Source organism: Xenopus laevis, chromosome 8L (genome assembly GCF_017654675.1).
Source record: "Xenopus laevis strain J_2021 chromosome 8L, Xenopus_laevis_v10.1, whole genome shotgun sequence".
Taxonomy (NCBI): Eukaryota; Metazoa; Chordata; class Amphibia; order Anura; family Pipidae; genus Xenopus; species Xenopus laevis.
In genome coordinates, this window is record NC_054385.1 from 49,570,529 (window position 1) to 49,591,927 (window position 21,399).

The window sequence follows — 21,399 nt, forward strand, 5'->3', positions numbered from 1 at the left end:
AGGTTTTTCAGCAAGTAGTCGTGATGACAGATTGGACAACACTTTTCCCAAGAGCTATTGATTAAGTATTGCCACAGCCATTATACAATGTTTGATCATTGGGAGATTAATAGTTCCCTGGCAACCACAGATTCAGAATCAGACTGAAAATATTCTGAGGTCATGGAACAGCCGAACTTCTCAGAAATGTTCTGTTATTTTAGTAGCATTAGAATATTCCTGTGAGGTTACAATGACATGTCACTGTGAAGGAGTAAATCTCTAGTTTGGGAACTACAGTTTTCAAACTGTCAGTTTCACCCCCCAAAGCAACAAAGAGGGAGGAGGCAGCCTAAAGGACAGGTAAGTTGATATAAGCAAGTGCTTACCCCCCCCCCCCTTCACACACACTAACAACAGGGCCCATTCAATCAAATCCACCAGATCCAGATTGAAGATATCCATCCCCGCCTCTGACAAATGTACTCTGACTCCAAGTCCTTATGCTGTACCACTAATCCTCAAGAGTGCTACTCGGAAAGCACCGAAAAAAGCCAATGTAAAGGCTGCCTGAAACAGCCGTATCTCATAAGGAAACTTACCAATCCACTCTGCCCCTTCTTGGAGCCCATGCAAAATTTCCACTGAAATTGGCCTCCTGGTGTCCTTCACTAACGCTCCTCCTTTTCTAAAACCTCTGAGGTGAGGATCTGCCTGACTTCAAAAGCCTTAGTGTAATCTTCCCAACCTTGAAGTTTGAAAAGGAACACCAAGGCTGCCAGTCCCCTCTCCACCTTCAAAAAACCCACCAGAGTAATGCATCCACCCTGTTCTCTGAGGAAAACAGCCCACCTGACCACTCCCAAACTCTCCAATATGCCGCCCATGTGGCCTCTGACACTGACACCTCACCAGCCTACCAAGTCTCCTGTCTCTAGCTGCCACAGACCAGCAAGCATGGGTGTCCCAGCCCGATTCGCTCCTAGTGTCACCTGCCAAATATGTTCCCACTGGAAGCAAGATCAGCATGTATCAGCGATGACATTCAGCTTGCCTTGGACGTGTACCACCCGAAAACTCAAATTGATCTGCAGATCAATCTGCAATACCAAAGCTCTTAATAGTCTCACCACCTCCGCAGAGGTGGCCAACTGCCAATTGATTGCCTGCATCACACCCAAATTATCTGAATGAAAGACCACTCAACTGTTTGCCAGAACCGAGCCCCACAAATATGGCGCCAGCAGTATAGGAAACAGTTCCAGGATTGCCTGCATCACACCCAAATTATCTGAATGAAAGACCACTCAACTGTTTGCCAGAACCAAGCCCCACAAATATGGCGCCAGCAGTATAGGAAACAGTTCCAGGAAACACAGATTCCTCACTATTCCAAATTGCACCCATTCCGCCAGCCACTGCTGAGCGCACCACTGTCCCCCTAGGTAAACTACAAAACCTCTACCCCTGGACGCATCTTAAACAATTGTATCTCGTCTGGTAGGCAATACATGCAGAGATCTTATCGGTAGACAATATAAATCTTTTAACCAGTCCTATAGACTGAACGACCGATCACCATGGTATGAAAAATGCTGGGACACTCCACACATGGTCTGAAAATTGTATAAACCTTCATTTCGTATGATAGTCTCTTTGAATCTATGGCCATCTTAAGTCGGATTGTCACAAGTAACGTATTTAACGTACAGCAATCCGAAAATTTCATCATGGGAAGGCATTTTCAGGAGATTTTTCACCTGTGTTAGGGCAAATTTGCTGTGGGCAGCAAATTCAGGGGCCTCCATTAGAAATCATGGGTGCAGCCAAGGTGGGCCCCGCTATTTCAAAAACTGCAGCACAGCCGGCCCCCCTTCAGGACTGGGCCCGGTACAGTTGTACCCCCTGAAGGCGACCCTGAGCAAATTGCCATGTGTGCCAGCGCCTCTAAAGCCAACTATTAAAAGTGCTGCCTCATAATTTCATACAGTTCACAGAACTCCAGGCTCGGACTGGCAATCTGTAAATTCTGGCAAATGCCAGAGTGGCTGCTGTAAATTGCCATAATCACTGTGGAGTGGGCTGGTAGGGGAGTGCTAGTGTACTTGAAATGCCAGGGCCTATTTTGACTCCCAGTCCAGACCTGCCGAACTCTGAAGTGACTTTAGTCCCATTTTAATGAGTTAAGGTGGCCATACACGGGCCGATAAAAGCAGCCGACAGACCGAGTCGGCAGTTTATTGGCCCGTGTATGGGGCCCCCGACGGGCTTCCCCGATCGAGATCTGGCCTTCTCAATGGGGTGAGACTAAAAATCCTGTCAATTTGTTAGGATCCGATCGTTAATAGGTGGGCATATCGGGGAGAGATCCGCTCGTTTGGGGACATCGCCAAATGAGCGGATCTCTCTGTGTATGGCCACCTTAACATACAAACCTGAATAATTTTCCTTAGATGCATAGATGATGAATTAGACCAAAGACTGAATGTAAGCTCTGCTGAGCAGGGCCTCTCTACTTCCTGTATTGATCAGTACTTGTGTATAATGTTTACGTTTCGAGTATACACCCTTCTGTGTCATTTGCTACAGGATATGCTAGTCCTTTATAAATAGGTGTCATTGACAATCATAATAATTGATGATGACATGTAGAAGATGGATAGATGACATATTTTAATAACCTTTCCAGCTTGGCTTTGGCTTACAGTTCCCTTTTTTTTTTCCAGTCAGAAAACTGATTGAAAGCTCTGCTTGCAGTGACAAAGTGTCTGTGGGAATTAGTCAGGCTTTAACCTGTTTAATTCAGTGCAAGTGTCAATGAGGCTGGTAGCTGGAAAACCAGGTTATTAATATTCATTTGCCAGACTGAATCCTCCCTAGTCCCCACCCGTCCTGCTTTCCCCCATGAGACTGCGAGTCCCTAATTTCCGTGTAAGTCACTGCGTGTTTCCCCTTTAAGAGCGAGCGAGTAGCCGCCGTCTCCTCCTCCCTTGGTGACACAGCAGTTGTAAATGTCCTATCAGTAATTTAAACCCCACAGACTCCTCCTTGAAGTAAGGAACTGTGGGGCTGCTGCTGCTTCTGCTGCTGGAAATGTAGTGAGTGCAGTCTGAGACAAGCGCTGGGTGAATCATTAGCCAACTGCTTCCCTGGGATGATTTTGTCTGGAGTCTGAAAGGAGAATACATTCGCCACTTATTCGTATTGTCCTGTTCTTTTGTTTTGTTTTTTTCTCCTTGACTTTGTTACATTGTTTTTTGAATTTTTTTGGCTGGGTTTTTACCAGTACACCAAAGTGGATGTAAATATCTGGTGGATCTCCAGTCCAAAATGCTGCTGGTTTCCCAGCGCATAGAAGCACCACGTATGGAGCCCTATTTACCAGTAAGTAAAAGCGGGGGGTTTTAACGCAGTGCTGCGACTGTCGCTGCTGCTGGACACGACTCTCCTTATCTTAAGCCAGCAGCTCATTGCAGGAGAATAAAGATAGGCTGGTGGGACTTCAAACATTTAAACCTCCAAACAATTAAAAGCTGCAGGAGAAAGCAGCATGATTGTATCCCCCCAAACTAATAGGCACATGAGAAGTGCTGTCATGCCATGTAATAAAGGGGGCATCTCATTTCATACAATGGAGGGGGGGCTTCTAATAATACTTTGTGCCATCCTACAACTTCCTTATTATATAGGCACTTTAGTAACTTTATAATAACATATGGATAAGATACATCCATAGGGGAATCATTGCTGCACTGTACTTGCATGAAATCACCCATGGTCAATAATAGTCTCATACATTATCCTGCCTGCCCTGGACCAGCCTACAAAGAACTGGCCTATTAACTGTAGCAAATCCAGCAGCTACACAGCGCCGTCTGCCGGTTGAAAATGACACGAGGCCAAGTGTACTTGTGATGATTGCAACAGACCTGTGTTGTTTATGGCTTTGGTGGGGTTTAGAGGGGGGGGGGGGATATAGCTATAATCCCACCCGCATAAACCCGCCACTGTGTTAAGTGTATTTGTGAGTGTGAAAAAATATGGGGCTGCTGGGAACATGGTCTTACAATCAGAGGGTAGCCTTGAAGAACATAAAATATGTATGTTGTACTGAGCAAGGACAGAAGCTCCCAGTGTCAGCCAGTTGTGTGCTCTTTTAGCGAACAATGTGTCCTATTTGCAGCCAGGTCCACTGAAAGTAGATGCTGTCTGATTTATTTTAGATTAATGCTGACTGCACAGGGACTAATAGGATTAAAACCTGCCAATAAACTCTGGGTTGAAAGCTGTAATATCCCTGTGTAAACAGAGGCGGTCAGAAAAAAAAAGGTCTGCTTTATCCTAATGATTTGGGGCTTTTAACAGGGGTATAGTGCAGGCTGTCTTTAACCCCCTCTCTGCCGAACAAGCCTCCAGCATCCATTGCTGAGCCCAGGGCAGACTAGGGGTTAAGCATGTATTTTTCTTTGTACTTGGATAATATGCTGCGCTCTCGAAGGATTTGCTTAGACACCCAATGATTCTTTCACCATCGCTGAGCGATAATAACCTATTGGTGGAGGAATTCTGTAATTGCATTAACTGTAGCTGATTCGTGGAAGCCAGGGGTCATTAGAGAGTCAATATTAGCAGTGGCTGATTGATGATTACAATATGGTTTCTCAAATACTGTATTGTTGTGAGTGATATTCGTTAGTGTCGCATCTACAGGAAATGTGAGGTTGTGACAGCTGGAATTCCATACCCTATAACTGCTACAGAATAGCAAACAAATGGTTCCGTCCTTTAATGGGCGATAATGTGGGCGCATGTCTTTCATGTTTGTATATCATTGATGGACTATTATCACCTCTTGGTTTGAAGATGTGAGAATTTTCCTCCCAAGCCTCTTGTAAAACGACACCTGCCTGGCAGGTCTATCTTGTCCCCTGAGTGGCAAAGCTGAGGATGGGGTTTGGTTTGTGTTACCAGCTCTGCTCTAAAAATCCCCGGCCAGCAGAGGGTGACTTTGTACAGAACTCTCTAGGATGACTCTATAATCATTGTGGTGACTTGTCTTAGAATTTTGCAAATGTTGATTTTTTTTTAAACATTTTCAGTTTTCTGCCCTAAATTTTCTTCCGTTTGTTGTCTTTTGCTATCTGGCATTCGAATGTTACGGTCATGTGACACCATTTCATTTCTGCAGCATATTGCAGTGCAAGATTATATAGATGTCATTGCTAGGAAAATACCCTCAAAGGCTCCCAGACATTGTGGCAGACTAGCCCCTGTCATTTTTTTTAACACTTAAGCCACACCCACTGTGCTGTTAACCCCATCCTTGTTTTAAAGCTCAGGTGATTGCTGAATTTTGCCTAGTAATTTTAGGGCTGAATTAATGATCCCTTAAGGCTTAGTGGCTATTTTATAGAAGTCAGCACATTTGTGAAGATATTAGGAACGTGTTGCAGCAGTTTATGATATAGAACTGGCAAAGAGTTTCCATTATGTCCTCTTTCTGTATAAAAAATAAGCCCTGAATAAGTCTCATTAATTGGCAAAAGGTGTGTCACTAGCAGAGAATGCTGCAGTGCCTAAGCTCTAACATTATTTATGGATGTATGTGCAACCTGTAGCCCTCAGAGTGCTGCTGAACTACAATGCTCAGAGTTCACTAAGCCTTGTGTAGTTTAGTAGCAGCAGGAAGGGTATAGAATCCATGACTGTCAGCCAATATTTAACTCCTTCAGTTAGAGGGGACAGTGTGAATAGCTAGCGAGTCCTCCATTAAAGTTCAGTGGTTTTATTTTTTTTTTCATTCACTGTATTGGGGAGGAATGCAATGTAGTGGCATTGGCAGACATGTTTATCATCTTGTCCCAAAACATAAGTTTTATTAGAACCCTGCAGGGCACCCGTGTATGTGACAAAGGCCTATAAATAGGCATTTGCTTTATATGCTTGATAGCTTAATCCTCTTGATTATTTTCTTGCAGAATTAATTAGAGGAATGAAACATGATATTATTTTCAGTTATCCTTTGAAATTGTATGCTGCCAGTGACCAAGCTGCATTTGCTAAACCAATAATCCCCTGAGTTTTGCTGTGAGGGGCCAAGTAAGTTTTATGGGTAAAAGAGAGAGCTGACTGGCCTCTCCCACTCTGCATCCTAGCGGTGCCAGGCCCTTGGATCAGAGCCTTGGCTTTTGTCAGTGTGGCATCCTGCAGCTAATCCCTCTTGTCTGTATCTGGAAAGCAAAGTCAATGCTTATTTGCACTCCCATGGAAAATAGGCTGGCGGTCATGGAAAAAATAGATTGGGTTTTTTTTTTTTTGACACCTCCTGACACCGTGTTACAGAAACCTTTTTGTGTGTGTGCTTGTAACTGGCTTTTACTTGGAAATATTGGCAAACTTATTGCATGTGGCCATAATGTTAGCTATTACGTCCGACCTTTGTATTATTGGTGGTTTGGCTGAAGTTTCACTACCTGATCACAGGCTTGGAAACAGCTCTAATTTTCTTCCATGGCCATTTTATGATTGCAAATATTTAATCAGCTCTCATTGGCACATAACGGTGCCGCGTATAGGAGAGAACACATGGTTTATGTGAGGTTTGCCACTTATCTGTGTGTGTTTTCGCTTCTCTAAATCACACATACAGAGTGACAGATTTAAAGAGAATAATATTTAAGTTGAAGGGGGTCTGTTTTTTTTTTAGAACATATGGACACTAGATTGGAATGAATAGGAGAGGGTTACCAAGATTCTTCAAGGCCAAAGCATGTGTGGAAACCTAAGGTCATGTCAGTTTCAGTACAGAGAAGTGTATTTCTTCTCTTGAATAACATCAGTAAAACAGTCCAGAGCCTGTGATATTGGATATAATATCTCCATTGCTTATGGGCCCCATAAGGTTGTTTTGTTATATGGAGGTACCTGTCTTTTAAAAAAAATCCAATGGGATTGTTTTTCCACCATCTTGGATTAATGCTAACATACCATCATGTATTTACAGGTTTGCTTTAGGTCAGCCATCTGTACCGACAATGTTTTTTTGAAAATCACATAAATCAGGTGGAAAATATGGTATATATTAGGCTTAAACTAAAAACTTCTAGTCTCTGTGAAAACAGAGCATTGGAACTACCATCTTAAAGGAACCATGAGATAAATGTAAAAATGAATACAAAAAAAGCAAGCTGTAGCTTTTCAGGGGAAAATGTTAGTTTGCACAACATATTTCTTGTTGATTTTACCTTTATTCTTATTAGATATATTTCTGAATACACATATATTCCACCATACTAACATGACGTTCAGTGACATTCTACTTTTTTTAAAAAAAATGTTTTCATTTGGAAGTAGTTTTTTTCCTCTATAATATCCTATGGTGTCCTGCGACATAGTTTAAACAACACCTGACTTGTATTTCAGGATGTGTAATGGTTAATAAAGTACAGTGCATTTGGGATACCTCTCATTTCTAGCTAACACACATTGCTTTTAGGACTTTAGAGCAAATCAACCTTACCGGTATGTTGCCCAATCTGAGGCAGGAACAGGTCTTCCAGAAACATTGTGTCATGAGTGGGAGGATATGTAGAAAGGCATGTCCTCAGACCTAATGCAAAGTATGAAAGTTATTTAAATGTTTAGGCACCAGTGTTGTTACTATTGAGGTGATTTGTTGCAGGAATTGTAACATTTACATATGTGAAACCATCCCTCTAGACTAGACAAGTGTTCCATCTCCAGCTCAAGGACTACTTTTTGGGTACCCCTGTCCCAGACCCCTGACACTTTATGGCATTGCAGCCAGCTGGAGGTAATTTCCCTTTACATTGCATCCCATGTGTTTTAGTGAGGTGTCTTGAGTTTGTGACTTAAATAAAAGCAGAAAATTGGTTAAAATACTATATATTCAGTAGAGCCAGTACATCTGGTTTCTATCTTAAATGGCACAGAGCTGTTGTATGGGGGAAGATGTACAACACTCACTTGCATTCTGCTATTGATAACAATGGTCCTTTTTCTCTTATACAGTTATATACAGTCCTTAAATATATTGTTTGCATGGGACATATAACATATTACACATAGGAGTTGCTTGAGATAAAACAAAAAATTATCCATTAACATGTAAACCATCTATTATTCACTTAAGTTGGAGCATTTGGCTTTAGTTAGTCTTCTACGCTTGAAATCTGATTGGCTTCTATGAAATAGTGTACTTGTGCTGTACTTATTGATAAGGGTTGTGTTTGTTTTGTTAAATTATCTGCAAGGTTATGTTAATTAAATGACAAAACCCTTTGGGTAAACCACAACTACTGTGTTATAAAGCGAGGATAACAGTGGTATGTTGCTGTGTTCCAAAGACAAGGAAATAAAGGAAAGCATGTTTTCTGCTTCCCGAGTGCAGTGGCAGAAAAATGGTTTCTGTTTGTAAGGAGCCAAAGCTAAGTTTTAATGAGAGCAACTTTTCTGGCTTTTCCCTGTATTTGTTATAGGTAGCAAATGCTAGATAAGGGTTAAATGCTAAGCATGGAAGGTGTTACAGATGCCTGTGTTATTGCATTAAAAAGAGAAATAAAGACAGATTATTGTCGTCAGCCCCCTCCTGGATGATCTCTTATGTTTGTATATGTTCTGTTTTAAAATGTAAGCTGCGATCTCCTTTGTTTCCATGACACTGGAGAAGTCTTTCGAGATTCCTTCCCATAATTCTGCCCTCCTCCCGTGTCTGCATTAGTCAAGGCACCAGCTAAGAATCTGGATTTGCATGAGAAAATTGGGCATTTGCAGAGGAGGAGGGGGGCAGTTGTCCAGAATGACGGCCCATGTGTCCTTTCCCTCCCTTGTTCAGTGTAGTTGCAAGGAAGGGTTCCTGAAAGTCTAAAAACAGACGGGCATGCTTCAGTAACAAGAAGTGCTTGCACACGCCTTTATCCTCTGAAGCTCATAGATTTCATGGAAATGTGAAAGTACAAGTGTGCACTGTGCGGGTATCTGGGTACACACATTTATGAGTTTACAGGGGGTAGAGCCTTACAAGCTGGATTAAATGTGAATTTAAATTGTCTGTTGCTGACCTTTAGCAACAAGGAAGAAGAGTTCAGCGGAACGCACAACCTATAATACAGATTGCTTGATATGAGTAACATTTACAAGTATGTGTGTCATGCCAATGGCGCATGTAGTGTTTTGTTCAGTATTTTTCCAAGGAAAGATACTCGGTGAAAGAAAACACCAGGAATTTTTTCTCCTTATTGTTTCTCTTACAGATAAACAACATTTCCCAGAAAACTTTGTATGGTTTTGAATTATTAGTCAATCTATTCGGCTTCTTCCAACAACTGAAAATGCTATCTGGTTGTTAGGGTTTCTTACCCCAGCAATCTAAGCCACAATTGCTTCATTTGTTTAACCTGTTATTTTTTTTTTTTATTGCTTTTTTTCCCCCTGGTCCTGTTGTACTTATATTTCATTTTGACTTCCTTATGGCTGCTTGGTTGTTAGGGCAATGAAGCCAGATAGCTGTTAAAATTCCATGCCTGAAAAGGACAAACAAAATGTAAATAATTTAAAAATTCCAACTGAAAATTGCCTTAGACTACTATGTCCTCATTTTACTAGAAGTTCATTTTAAGGTGACATTCCTCTGTATAGGATAAGAACCCTATAAAAGCCACAATCTCTGTCTCCCAGGATACAGTCACATTTCTAAATAGAATTATAGAGACTGTAGCATAAAATCCCTTGTTCCTGCTAGTTTTCTTTTGGAGTGACATACTACTTTGTGTCCCTTTCATGGAAAATCTGTTTCATAACACTGCTCTTCTGTAGGGGAGTTGCTGATACATGTTGCTTTACTAACCCAAATAAATCAGTGCTGAACACGTTAAACCTATAAAACTTGTTAAACGTACAGTCGCAGGGAAATGACTGTGCTTTGTTAAATGCAAATGTTTCCTACTTTTTTTTTTTTAAGGTTGAATGCAGATTCATCCATAGAAAGATTTGAGCCGTCCATGTGTGCTACTTGCAAAATTCACTTATGTTAATGAGTCATTTGCTGCCAGTCTCATTCCTGAGACTCAGCTATTGAATATGACATTATGTGCTAGTCATGCTGGGCTGGCCTTTTTCCTGCTGCCCAACAAACCAGTTTTATTTCTTGTGCAGCTGAAACGGTGGATGTGTAACCTTATTTTAAATGATTTAAATGATTTCGTTTCAGACATAATGCACACTAGTGAGCTTTGTCTGACTTTGTAAGACAACCGTACAATGCATGATTTGTTGGGCTTAGTGAAAACAAAGGTACTCACATGCCAAAGAAATTCCTCATCACTTTAAATATAATGGCCACCAGAGGCACTGTTTCAGTGTATAATTGATTACAACTGCTCCCACTAATACAAATAAACACAAATATTCAAATGAGTAAAGCTACAAATTCTACATCAACTCATTATTCTTCAAAAGGCAATAATATGTGCCTTATGTTTTACCTCTGGTTACTGTATACAGAGCAAGTGTAAATATATAGAAGAGCATTTGTGGTCAAATTTGACTTTTTGAGCTGAGTTTTGGCAGCTTTATTAATTTTATTGAAGGATAAATAGAGTATACATTGTATCTATAAACAAAGAATATTTCACTTTGAAGTGAGCCTAAGGGGCTTTTCCCAGTAACTATATTGTTTGATTCTGTTTTTTCAGCTTGATTACTTTTAAAGGGGAACTATTGCAAAAATGAAAATTTAATATTAGCTACAGCATACTGAAATAAGAAACTTGCTAAATACAATCAATTAAAAATTCTGTACCATTTCTGAAATAATCAAGTTAATCTTCACTATTCCTCTCTCAGCATCTGTTTCTCCACATTCTGTCTTCATTCAGGAGTTGGGTGTCAGATGAATGATCCAATATATCTTATAGGGGGAACTCCTTTTGCCTAGAAGATGTATTAGGGCTCTTACTCACGCGCGTTTTTTCCGTTTTTCGGCGTTCAGCCCCTCTCTAAGGGCTCTTACTCACGCGTGTTTTTACCTGCGCTCCCCTGTGTTCCGTTTTTCGGCGTTCAGCCGCAGGGGAGCGCAGGAATAGACGCATTTCATTATTTCAAATGGGGCTGTACTCACACAGGCGCATGTAGGCGCCGAACGCAGGTTGAGACGCAACATGCTGCATTTTTCCTGCGTTCGGCGCCTACATGCACCTGTGTGAGTACAGCCCCATGCCTCCCCTGCGGCTGAACGCCGAAAAACGGAACACAGGGGAGCGCAGGTAAAAACACGCGTGAGTAAGAGCCCTTAGAGAGAATTTTTAATTGATTGTATTTAGAAAGTTTCTTATTTCAGTATGCTGAGAGAGGACTAGTGAATATAAACTTGATTATTTCAAAAACAATGCAGAGGAAGCTTATATTTAATTTTCATTTTCACAATAGTTCCCCTTTAAGTGACCCCATTCCTATTTATCTCTTAAGGTGGCCATAGACACACAGATCCTATCGTACGAATCGAGGATTCGTACTATTTTTGGATCGTGTGTGGCGTGTGCCGACATCTTTCGTCCGGCGGAGATCGGTTGTTTGGTCGATCGGTCAGGTTTGATTTTGACCCGACCGATCCCGCCGGAGCCCATGGCCCATGGAGCCCATGGCACATCGTAATCGGATCGTTCGGCCATACCCCTGATATAGCTATGCTTGTTTAATGGCATTTTGGGGGAGCAGATTTTTGCGTCTATGGCCACCTTTAGAGTGTGAAAGGAGTCACAGTAAGAACATGCAGTTAATCTAATCAAATTGGGGCTTTTTTAGATTCTCGGACTGAGATTTAAGTACACCCTATTAATTCAAGTACACTAGGTCCCAAACTAACTCCAATGGGCACAAGAAAAAGTGCCAGTCTGCTGTGGCAGCAGCCAGATCATCAGCCCATGCCCATTTCCAACTCTGTTGCATAAAAAGATATGTATAGAAAGTAGAAAGTGTAAGGTACACCCAATCTTGAGGAGCTCTTAGAGCTTGAGTTGTAGATGAATTCTGAGGGTTCTACACAAGGATGGATATATGGAGCTTGCATGCATTTAGAAAGCTTAGATGTTTTTAATGAACCACAACTACCACAAACCACCCTTCTGAACACAGAAAACTCCAAATAGCAGCCAGCTGGCACTGTTACTTTAATTGCTTAGAAACCTATTCTAGAGCTCGAATAGCTTTGTTTAAAAATGTTGCCCTTCAATCTCCACACGTATTTTCTATTTCTTTCGCATCACCAACCATTCTTTCTGTAGGAAGATTATTGAAACCCAAAGCTGCTGATATGAGAGATTTAACATATGGTGCTTTCATAAGAGGGGAGTCGGAATGGCCTTGAACTTGCTGGACTGACCAGCTGGATTCTGCCAGCAAGAACAGCTAATCAGCTTTTTGCTTGAACAAGGAGACATCTTCTCTTCAGATCCGCTGATTTTCCATGCAGTATATAATTTGCTGTGTATTTCGGTGGGGGGAGGCATGGCCTTGTATTTTGCTGCTTATTTAACTTTTTCGGTGCTTGGCTGGAAATTGTGTGAACTGCCAAACGGAATCCTTAACCTCTGTCTTTGTTTAATCTATTAGTAGGGTTATTCTTTATGTCATAATATTCTTAAGAACAACTACTGACAGACTCTATCCCAAATCTCTTAAATAACAATATTACAGCTCTTCTATGTAAATGAATGTGCTCAGCAGGCCAGGCCATTGTGCATGGGTTTTTCTTTCTGGGAATTCTTTAGCTCTGATATTGTTTGCTATTTGACTAAGGCAAATCTTAACCTTCTCAGCTTCATATAAGGGTTGGGGCAGACAAGCAGATTTGGGGAGATTTAGTCGCCTGGCGACAATCTCCCCGAACTGCCTTCCGTATGCTTGAATGAAGAATCGCCTGCGCTAATGCACTCATGGCGCTTAGATTTCTGAAGTTGGCTCACGAGGAAATCGAAGTGCCGCGAGTGTATTAGCGCAGGCGATTCTTCATTCAAGCACACGGAAGGCAGTTCGGGGAGATTGTCGCCACGCAGAAGAGGCGATTAGTCGCCAGGCGACTAAATCTCCCCGAATCTACTCTTCTGCTCCAACCCTAAGGGTTAGTCCACATGAGGAGATTCGGGGAGATTTAGTCATCTGGCGACTAAACGCCTCTTCTTCTGGGCGACAATCTCCCAGAACTGCCTCCGTGTGTCTTCCCATGCGCTATGATGAAAAGTCGCCTGCGCTAAAGCACACGCGGCACTTCGTTTTCCGAAGTTGCCCAAAGTTTCCTCGTGAGGCAATCTCCTCGCGTGGACTAACCCTAAAAGTGTTACTTTCCTATTTGATGCAGTCAAGTAGCAGATGGGACACTGCTGAACTAAAAGGAATACTTTTGAAGTAGTTGCCCTTATACCTATGGCTAATTTGACCTTTCATTTTAAAGCATCAAAAATCTGGTAATCACCACTACAGAATCTTTAAAGCACTCGGGTTACTCTGTGATCTTGTATCATGTTACATGTCTGTTGCATCAAGGGAGGAGAGGAAACAAAGGTTAAAAGTATGTTAGATACATAGTTAAAAGCATATTCACATCTTGTCGTGTATCACTTAAAGGAACAGTAACACCGAAAACTGAAAGTGTATCAAAGTAAAAATATAATGTACTGTTGCATGTTTGCTTCAGAAACCCAACTATAGTTTGTAAAACTAACTGTGTAGCATGGGGGGCAGCCATTTGAGGAGAGCACAGGTTACATAGTAGATAGCTGATAAAACTCCATTGTATTGGACAGGGTTTATCTGTTATGTGCTATGTAACCTGTGCCTTTCCTCCTTTTTTCCAGCATGAATGGCTGCTCCCATGGCTACACAGCAGCTTTTTTTTATAGTAGTCTTTCTGAAGCAAACACACTGTTTTTACCACTGCATGCTAACTGTATATTATATGTAAATCACTTTAAAACACTTTGATTTTTGGGTGTTACCATTCCTTTAAACTGGCCGTATACATGCAGATTCTAGGCTCATATCGTACGAATGAATATACAGCGCAATCTTCCGAGCTACTACTTACCATTCAGATTAAATACAGTAGTAAAAGAACAAATCAGACTTTGTTCTGGTCATGACAGCAGTCAAGTTATTTCCGACTAATACTAGTGACAGTCACCCATTGATATCATCAGATAGGCAATACATGCAAAGATATTGTTTACCAACAGAATTCTTCTAACCTGTCTGATCAACTAAACGACCATCTCCACCAAACACCAAACATGCATATATGGTCTCAGGATATCTTTTATTTGTTTACAAGTTGGAAGCACAATGGATATATTTTTCAATTGTTTTCCTGCCTTAGGTAAATAGGACCCCTTATCTTGAAAACGTAATATTTGAAAAATTCTAATTTATAGGTTGCATACATCCAGTGGTGCTCAAACTACGTTATGCTTTGGCCATTTGTGGGTTTTTTTCCAGTTCATATGCAGCAAATGCATTGGAGGTAATAGATATTTTTTTATGGATAAGTACCTAATTAATCAGCTTTTGGGTATATATATATATATATATATATATATATATATATATATATATATATATATATATAATTTTTTTTTTTTTTTTTTTTTCCAGCAATATCTGAATGTACCTTTGTTCATACATTTATATAATATTTCAGAACATCTAATCATTTATTTTCCATAGAGTTTTTTGGCCGCATAAGGTTGTTCTCTCATTCTTAAACTTTTGGTGCCTGGGGCACAGGAATATTAAATGACACAGCCGAGGTCACAGCTGATGGTCAGATGCAGACTTCCTGGCAAGAGGGAAAAGTCTTCTGGAAAAAAACACAGTGGAATGGTCCTTGATACCTTAAACCTAAAATATACACCATTTATAATGAGATGTGGCTTAAATTGTTTATTGCTATTTATTGGAGAAAAAATAGTTTCAAGCTGTTATGCACAGTCAAACTTATGCATCCCTATTTGTTGCTAACATGCAGAACCTGTAGGGATCCTCTATTTTTGGAGATTCCTGGGCAACCACCCTTATTTAAACCCCATAAAGACAGATCTGATTCTATTTTTTTTTTATTGAACATGAAACTCTATGTAAAACTTTTACTTTTTCCCCCTAAATATGTAATTGTTGCATAAATCTGTTCATGTCATTGGCTTGCAGGGTCTTGGAAAACTTTTATTCTGAGTGGAGCCTGCACCCCACTGGGCACTGCTCAGCCTGAGAATCAATCAGTTCATACAGAATGGGAGGCAGACAGACAGAGACAAGGATATTCCAGGCTATGAAGGCTTTAGTAAACTTGAATGCTCATGTTTTCCTGCTGCTGACGTTCAGAGTGACAAAGATGTGTTGTGTGGGTTGAAACTGGGACGTCACTGAGTTTTAAGCTCAACCAGGAAACAGCCTGTTGCTGAGAGTGGAAAACAAACACGGAATCATAAAATAAATGTCTAGTAGCTCAGAGTTTTTTCCCAGCACATCAGGGTGGTCAATAATGCTGGCATTTAGCTTGAGACTTTTTTTTCCCTCTGCCAGTCAGCCGTACAGATCTACACAGTAGTCAGAATTATGCAAATATTGTCCTTAAACAACATACAGAATATACTATGATCAAACCAACCACCCTCGTGATACATAATTTTGACAAGGTTGGATATCAGTTAGAGCAATACCCATTCTCTTTAACAGTCCTAAAAGCAGAACTGCTTATTTCTCCCAACAGTAAGTTAAATGAGGTGCATAATTAAGTTAAAACCAGTTTTTAGATCAAATAAGTAATTCTCATAATAAACTGGAGGTATCTGAGAAGGAGCTCAATAAACCCTGCCTTCAATGTTATTCCCCTTATGGTTCAACAAATGCCTAATAGAGTGCAAAAGAGAAGTAAATATATGTGATAACAATGCATGCGCTATTCTTAGATGACCGGAAGAGCAATTTTGTTTTTTAATTCATACTAAGATAATTGTAGGTTGAGTCACACACCAACATTCCAAAGGTTTTATTGTAAAGTGGATCATAGGAGGATTGATGTTGTAAAAGCTCAGCTATAGATGACGTTAAGCATTTGGGCTACAATTCCAAGAATTCCTGCAAGAGCTGGTTATTCTGCAATGGCTAGAATGTCACCGGTTGTGTCTTTTATTCCTATATATAAAAGTTCCCTATAATACTTTGCACTAAAGAAAATGCTGGTGCAAATAATAAGGAAATGGACCATGAATGGAAATCCTGAGGCATTAAGCTGTTGTTGAACTAAATCACTGGTTTCCAAGGCCTACAGCAGAATATCTTCCCCTTTGCATGTATACAAACACACTACCTCACCAGCATCCTGTGTGCTTATCATTTGCCTCCTTCCTGGTGATTTTATGTCTACTGGAACACCTGTTACACTGTTTCCATATGATATAGTAGGTAGTGGTGGATGGCAGAAAGAGCACTGGGATTTCATTGCAGATAACCCATAAATGAATAAGCCATTGCAGCACTGGTTGGCACAAGTCATTATTGAATTCCTTAAACTCTTCATATTTGACATGTATTTTAGTATAAACAGTAGTGTGCCATAATAAGTCCTTAGGAGTAAACCAATGCTTGTGCACTGGAATACACATATAACCCACATAAAGTAAATTGCCTTTCATCTTTTGCACACAGTATGACTGTTCTGACATTATTTAAAGACATATCCAGATTCTAACTTACTATGATATCTTCATTGTATTAAGATGTTCATATCACAGACATGACATAGCAAAACTAAAGCTGGATTTTGGAGTAATTCATATTAATATAGATTTTTTTTTTCAGAGGGCTTATGTTATAAAGAAGGAGCTTTTATTCCCCTGAGCTCTTTGGCAATTATCTTGCTGCCATAAATGTTGATACACACATAATGGATGTAACTAAAAAATCTCCTTATCCAAGCAGAAAAGGCAGAGAGTGTTTGTTGGAGCAGACAAAATGCTGAGAGTGTGAATAGACAGGCCCATATGTCACTGGCTCAGGAGATAAATGATAGACGAACAGGAGTTGGTTACTATGGATCAGCACAATAAACCAATTCCCATCATACACCTCTCTTAATAATATAGCATTGAGGGGTATCCTAGGTAGCACCAGTCAACTGTAAGTTGTTTCCCCCCCCCCTAAATTTCCTTTTATCTCTATCACGGAACATTTTCAGCTGAAAAGGAGAGACTGAAACGTAAAGCATGCGAGTAAAAGTTTCCAGCCAGTGCTTTCCTATATCTGTGGATTATGGCATATGTATTTCATGGTTTTTTTTTATAATTGGATTCCAAATTAGACCAGTGCTGTTTTGGTGTGGCAATTTATTGATTAAACATACAGAATTCAGTCTCATTTGATAACACTGGGCAGTACGCTATAGCAACCAGTCACCAATTAGCTTTGTTCAGTTGGCTGCGGCAAGAATAATGAAAGGAAAAATGTGATTGGTTGCCGTGGGTTACTACAGAGGTGCAAATTTGCGCATTGTTAGTAAATGAGTCCTGAGCTAGAGCTATCTGAAAGGCGTTTTGTATAGAAAAAGTTATGGTACATGCAGGCAATTATCACCTGTTCATGTGACCATATTTATTTTGCAAAAAGAAAGTCAAGAAACATAGCGCCCTTCAAATTTAGGTTTAACTGGGAACATGCCCCAGCCTTAGGATAGTGTGCATAGTGAAGAAAGATGCTGTCAGTAACAATTAATATATGATGGCTGCAGCCTTTAGTTGTCGTTAAGCTGCAACTTCAAAAGAGGGAGAGGCACAGGAGCCTGATTTAAGAACATAGGTGCTAAATTGCACAGATGCAGTTGCCAATAACAACCAATCAGCATTGTGTTTTGAAACAGATCTTTGACTAGGCCCCATCACCATAAATTACAGTTAAGGGTCATTAGGTGACCCAATGAGCTTATCACTTCATCCACATCATGTGTGTGTGCCAGTAACCGTATCCGGCCATTGAATGTTTTGTTGTGATTTTTGTTTTACTATGGTGATTAAAGGAATTAAATGTTTTGACTATGCAGTCAAACTCAATAAAACAACAGAAGCCATTATCTCCAGGTTATTAAAAATGGCACATTTGCTGATGCCTACAAAGATCAAAACCCTCTGTAGTACTTTCTCTAAAAAGAGCGAAGGTCAGCATCTAAAGCCAAGGAACACATGTGTAAAAGAATAAATTACACATGGCTGTGCCTATATGTCTGAGTGGCTATTGAATTAGCACAAGCCAATCTATGCCAGAAAACCCTGCAGAACCGTCTGCCTACATTTTGCTCCAAATGACTTGATAGCTTGGCAGCAGAACCACTGGTTGTTAGCAGCCACCGAATGAATGGAGACGACTGATTGCTGCCAATCATCCTTTCCTCTAGCATCTCTCTGTCTATGAAATTGAGATCTGTGTTGATAACTTCACTACTCAGGTATATCAGCTGCCAAATGGTCATATTAAAGGGACAACATGAAATGAGTGTGTCCTAAAAGCATTTACATATGATGTGCACTGTTGTAATTCAGCTACAAGTGTGATTTGAAATACCTGTAGTTTTTCTGGTAGGGCTTTGATATGTATTAGTCAAAGTTGCACTAAAGGCAGTAGGCGGCGTGGGGTTTTGTGTAGATAACAGATAAAATATGGCTGACCACCGCAGAGCTGATAACAAAATGCAATAAACACACGGGCTTCTAGTTTAATGACAAGATTGTACAGGAAAGAAAAAAGAGGCTTCCAAGTCATAATATTACATTTTCTTTTGGGCTTTACTGGTCCTTTAAGGTCAATTCAAAAATTGACAGGAATTTGTAATTTGTTAAGTAATTGCATTAGGTTCTAAATATATAGTAATTGTAAAGAACTGGGTATGACATTATTGTAACAATGAAGGTTGTATTGAACTTGGCCTGTATATTGGCCACACCACTTTACTTTCCTTAAAAGACATTTAGGAATGATTTAAGGGTAGAAAATGTTATTTTTATCAATGGCACTTACAAATTCAAGGGACATATAATGTGGTATAGCTGTTTTTCTATATGTTTAGTATATGCATGAGGAATGTCTCTCCTCCTGCTCTCCAGGGGTTGCTAAACATCATTTACCAGTGGTGCCATGTTCTAAGTTGCAAGTTAAATAACAGCTGGAGGGCTACAGGATTGACAGCCTTTTTTATATAAACCCCTGTGAGATGAGGGCCACAGCCTTTCCTCTGTGCCAGGGCCACAGTCTTCTTTGGTCCTGATTGCATGTCTGCCACCTGATTGGGCAAAACTCATTTATATTATTAGTAATTCCACCTACTGTGCTACCATTAGAGCCTTATGATTAGGAACTTTCATCTATGAACTGAGAATCAGTAGGTGATCCTTTACAATCGCACTATTCTATAAAACAAGCCTGTTGGTGGCCATACACAAGCAAATAGCAAAAAACAGGCCGAGATGGTCTGTCTATGGTACTAGCCAATAGCCCTGCCCAACCAATATCTGGCAAAAAATGATCCATATATCTATAGAGCAGATATGATTTTATTACTGGATTGGAGAGCTCATCTACTGTATGTATTGCTTTGGTCCTCATCCTGACTGGCTGCATAGATCCAATAATGATCCAATCCTTGGCCAGAGGGCCAAATGATTGTATCAGTTTGATATAGCCCACCTCAAGGTAGGCATATTGGTGAAAGATCCACTCATTTGACAACCTCTCCAAACAAGCAGACATTTAAATGCATGGCCAGCTCTATATTCTAGAGGAGCAACTTTTCTAAAACTTCATTGTCCCTTTAAAGTTAAAGATTAAATGTCTGTTATTTGATCTGGCTAATCTTTTAGCAGTGCCCACAAAGTGTTTGTTTTATTTTTAGCACCATACCCTTTTTCCTTTCTTCTTTTCTTCATGAAACCTAACCGCATCTTTGCCAGAGGACAACTACGTCAGAATTTCTACAGTGGCAGACAGACTATGAGCCTTTTATTTGTTCCTTAGAGCAGATATGGATTAATTCAGCGGGGAAGCTGTAAACTGCATTATGCTTTTTTTTTCTTCTGCTTCCCACTCTGTGTCATTCTATTAAGCTCCGTGGTATCAGCTGCAGCAGTTTGATGCATCTTCAGATTTCCTTCACCCAAAGGGACAGCCTTACAAAACAGATCCTTATTCAGTGAACTCTTACCATTCATTTAGCGGATAGGGTTTCATTGTACAGCCTGTAATTAAAACACATATTGTACATTAATTTGACCTTGGCAGTGTATACTCAGTGGAGCTTACATCTGAAATTCCAGGGAGCTTGTAAGAAGGGTAAACACAGCATAATCAAATGTATCTATTATAACATACCCTTAACATGATTATAGCTGAATTAGTGCTCTGGGTCTGCTTGGCAGCTTGATTTCAATAACCCCTGGGCATCAAAGAGGGCAAGCTGGTGTCCAAGGGGTTTACTAACCCCTGTGCTTTCAGCTGGGCTGGCAAATTGATTCATAGCCATTAAATATAATACAAATCAGGAAAGTAATCACTGAGACGTGTGTCTGTGTTCCAAGCCAATGCACTAAGGCTGGCAGATGTTTTATCATTCGCTTATTCAATGCCATTAACTTCATTCTTATTTGTTTACAGATTATGATCAGAGGAAACGTCTTAATATGGTAGTTTAGGGCTTTTATGTATGTGTGTATTTTAATTGTATCATAATGTTGCAGAATAGCAATCATCCCTGAGTGCCCTGCAAATATTGAGAAATGCAGGTTTGAAACAAAATGTAATTTGGGTAATATAGGTAGTACATGTAAAGCTATAATTGTTAAAAGAACAAATGTACAATGTCCACGGTCATATAAAATGCCTTGTAACCTGAGAGAACAACTGAAAGTCTTCCCCCACTCAACTCGGGCACATTATGTAGAACTGCCCATGTTTTATTGATATTAGTTTATCCTGAAGGCCAAGCCTTTACACCATAGAGAAACATACATTTTTGATAGTGTCAGCTGGATGGATCTATGCTGATAACTAGAACAGGACAGGGCAGTAGGTAAGAGCTTGACATTGACATTCAGTTCTTTTTCAACTGTAAAGGTTTACCGTAGGTATTTGCCTTGCCCCATGAGAAGCGTATTTATCACATTTATTGGCATACAATAAATGTCACCTGTGTAACACTAGCAATTCAGTGGCCATCCTCTGACTGATCTAGGCCTTGGTCTGAATTACTGCACAACCTTACCCTGAGGAATGTGTCCTTTGTGGGTGGGAAATTGCACTGATCTTGTCTTGATTTTGAGAAAATTGGGATCAGGGCAGCCCCTTACACTTCCTAAATGGTCTATGATAAAAACT

At 40.3% G+C, this 21,399-nt stretch overlaps 1 protein-coding gene across 1 annotated transcript in view; it reads left to right on the forward strand.

Moving 5' to 3' along the window:
• The first annotated feature begins 3,141 nt into the window (after positions 1-3,141).
• mamld1.L (mastermind like domain containing 1 L homeolog) overlaps positions 3,142-21,399 on the forward strand; it is a 133,112-nt gene continuing 114,854 nt past the window's right edge. The window contains 1 exon segment of the mRNA NM_001092523.1: positions 3,142-3,363. Coding sequence (NP_001085992.1) covers positions 3,310-3,363 — 54 coding nt within the window. The 5' untranslated portion in view covers positions 3,142-3,309.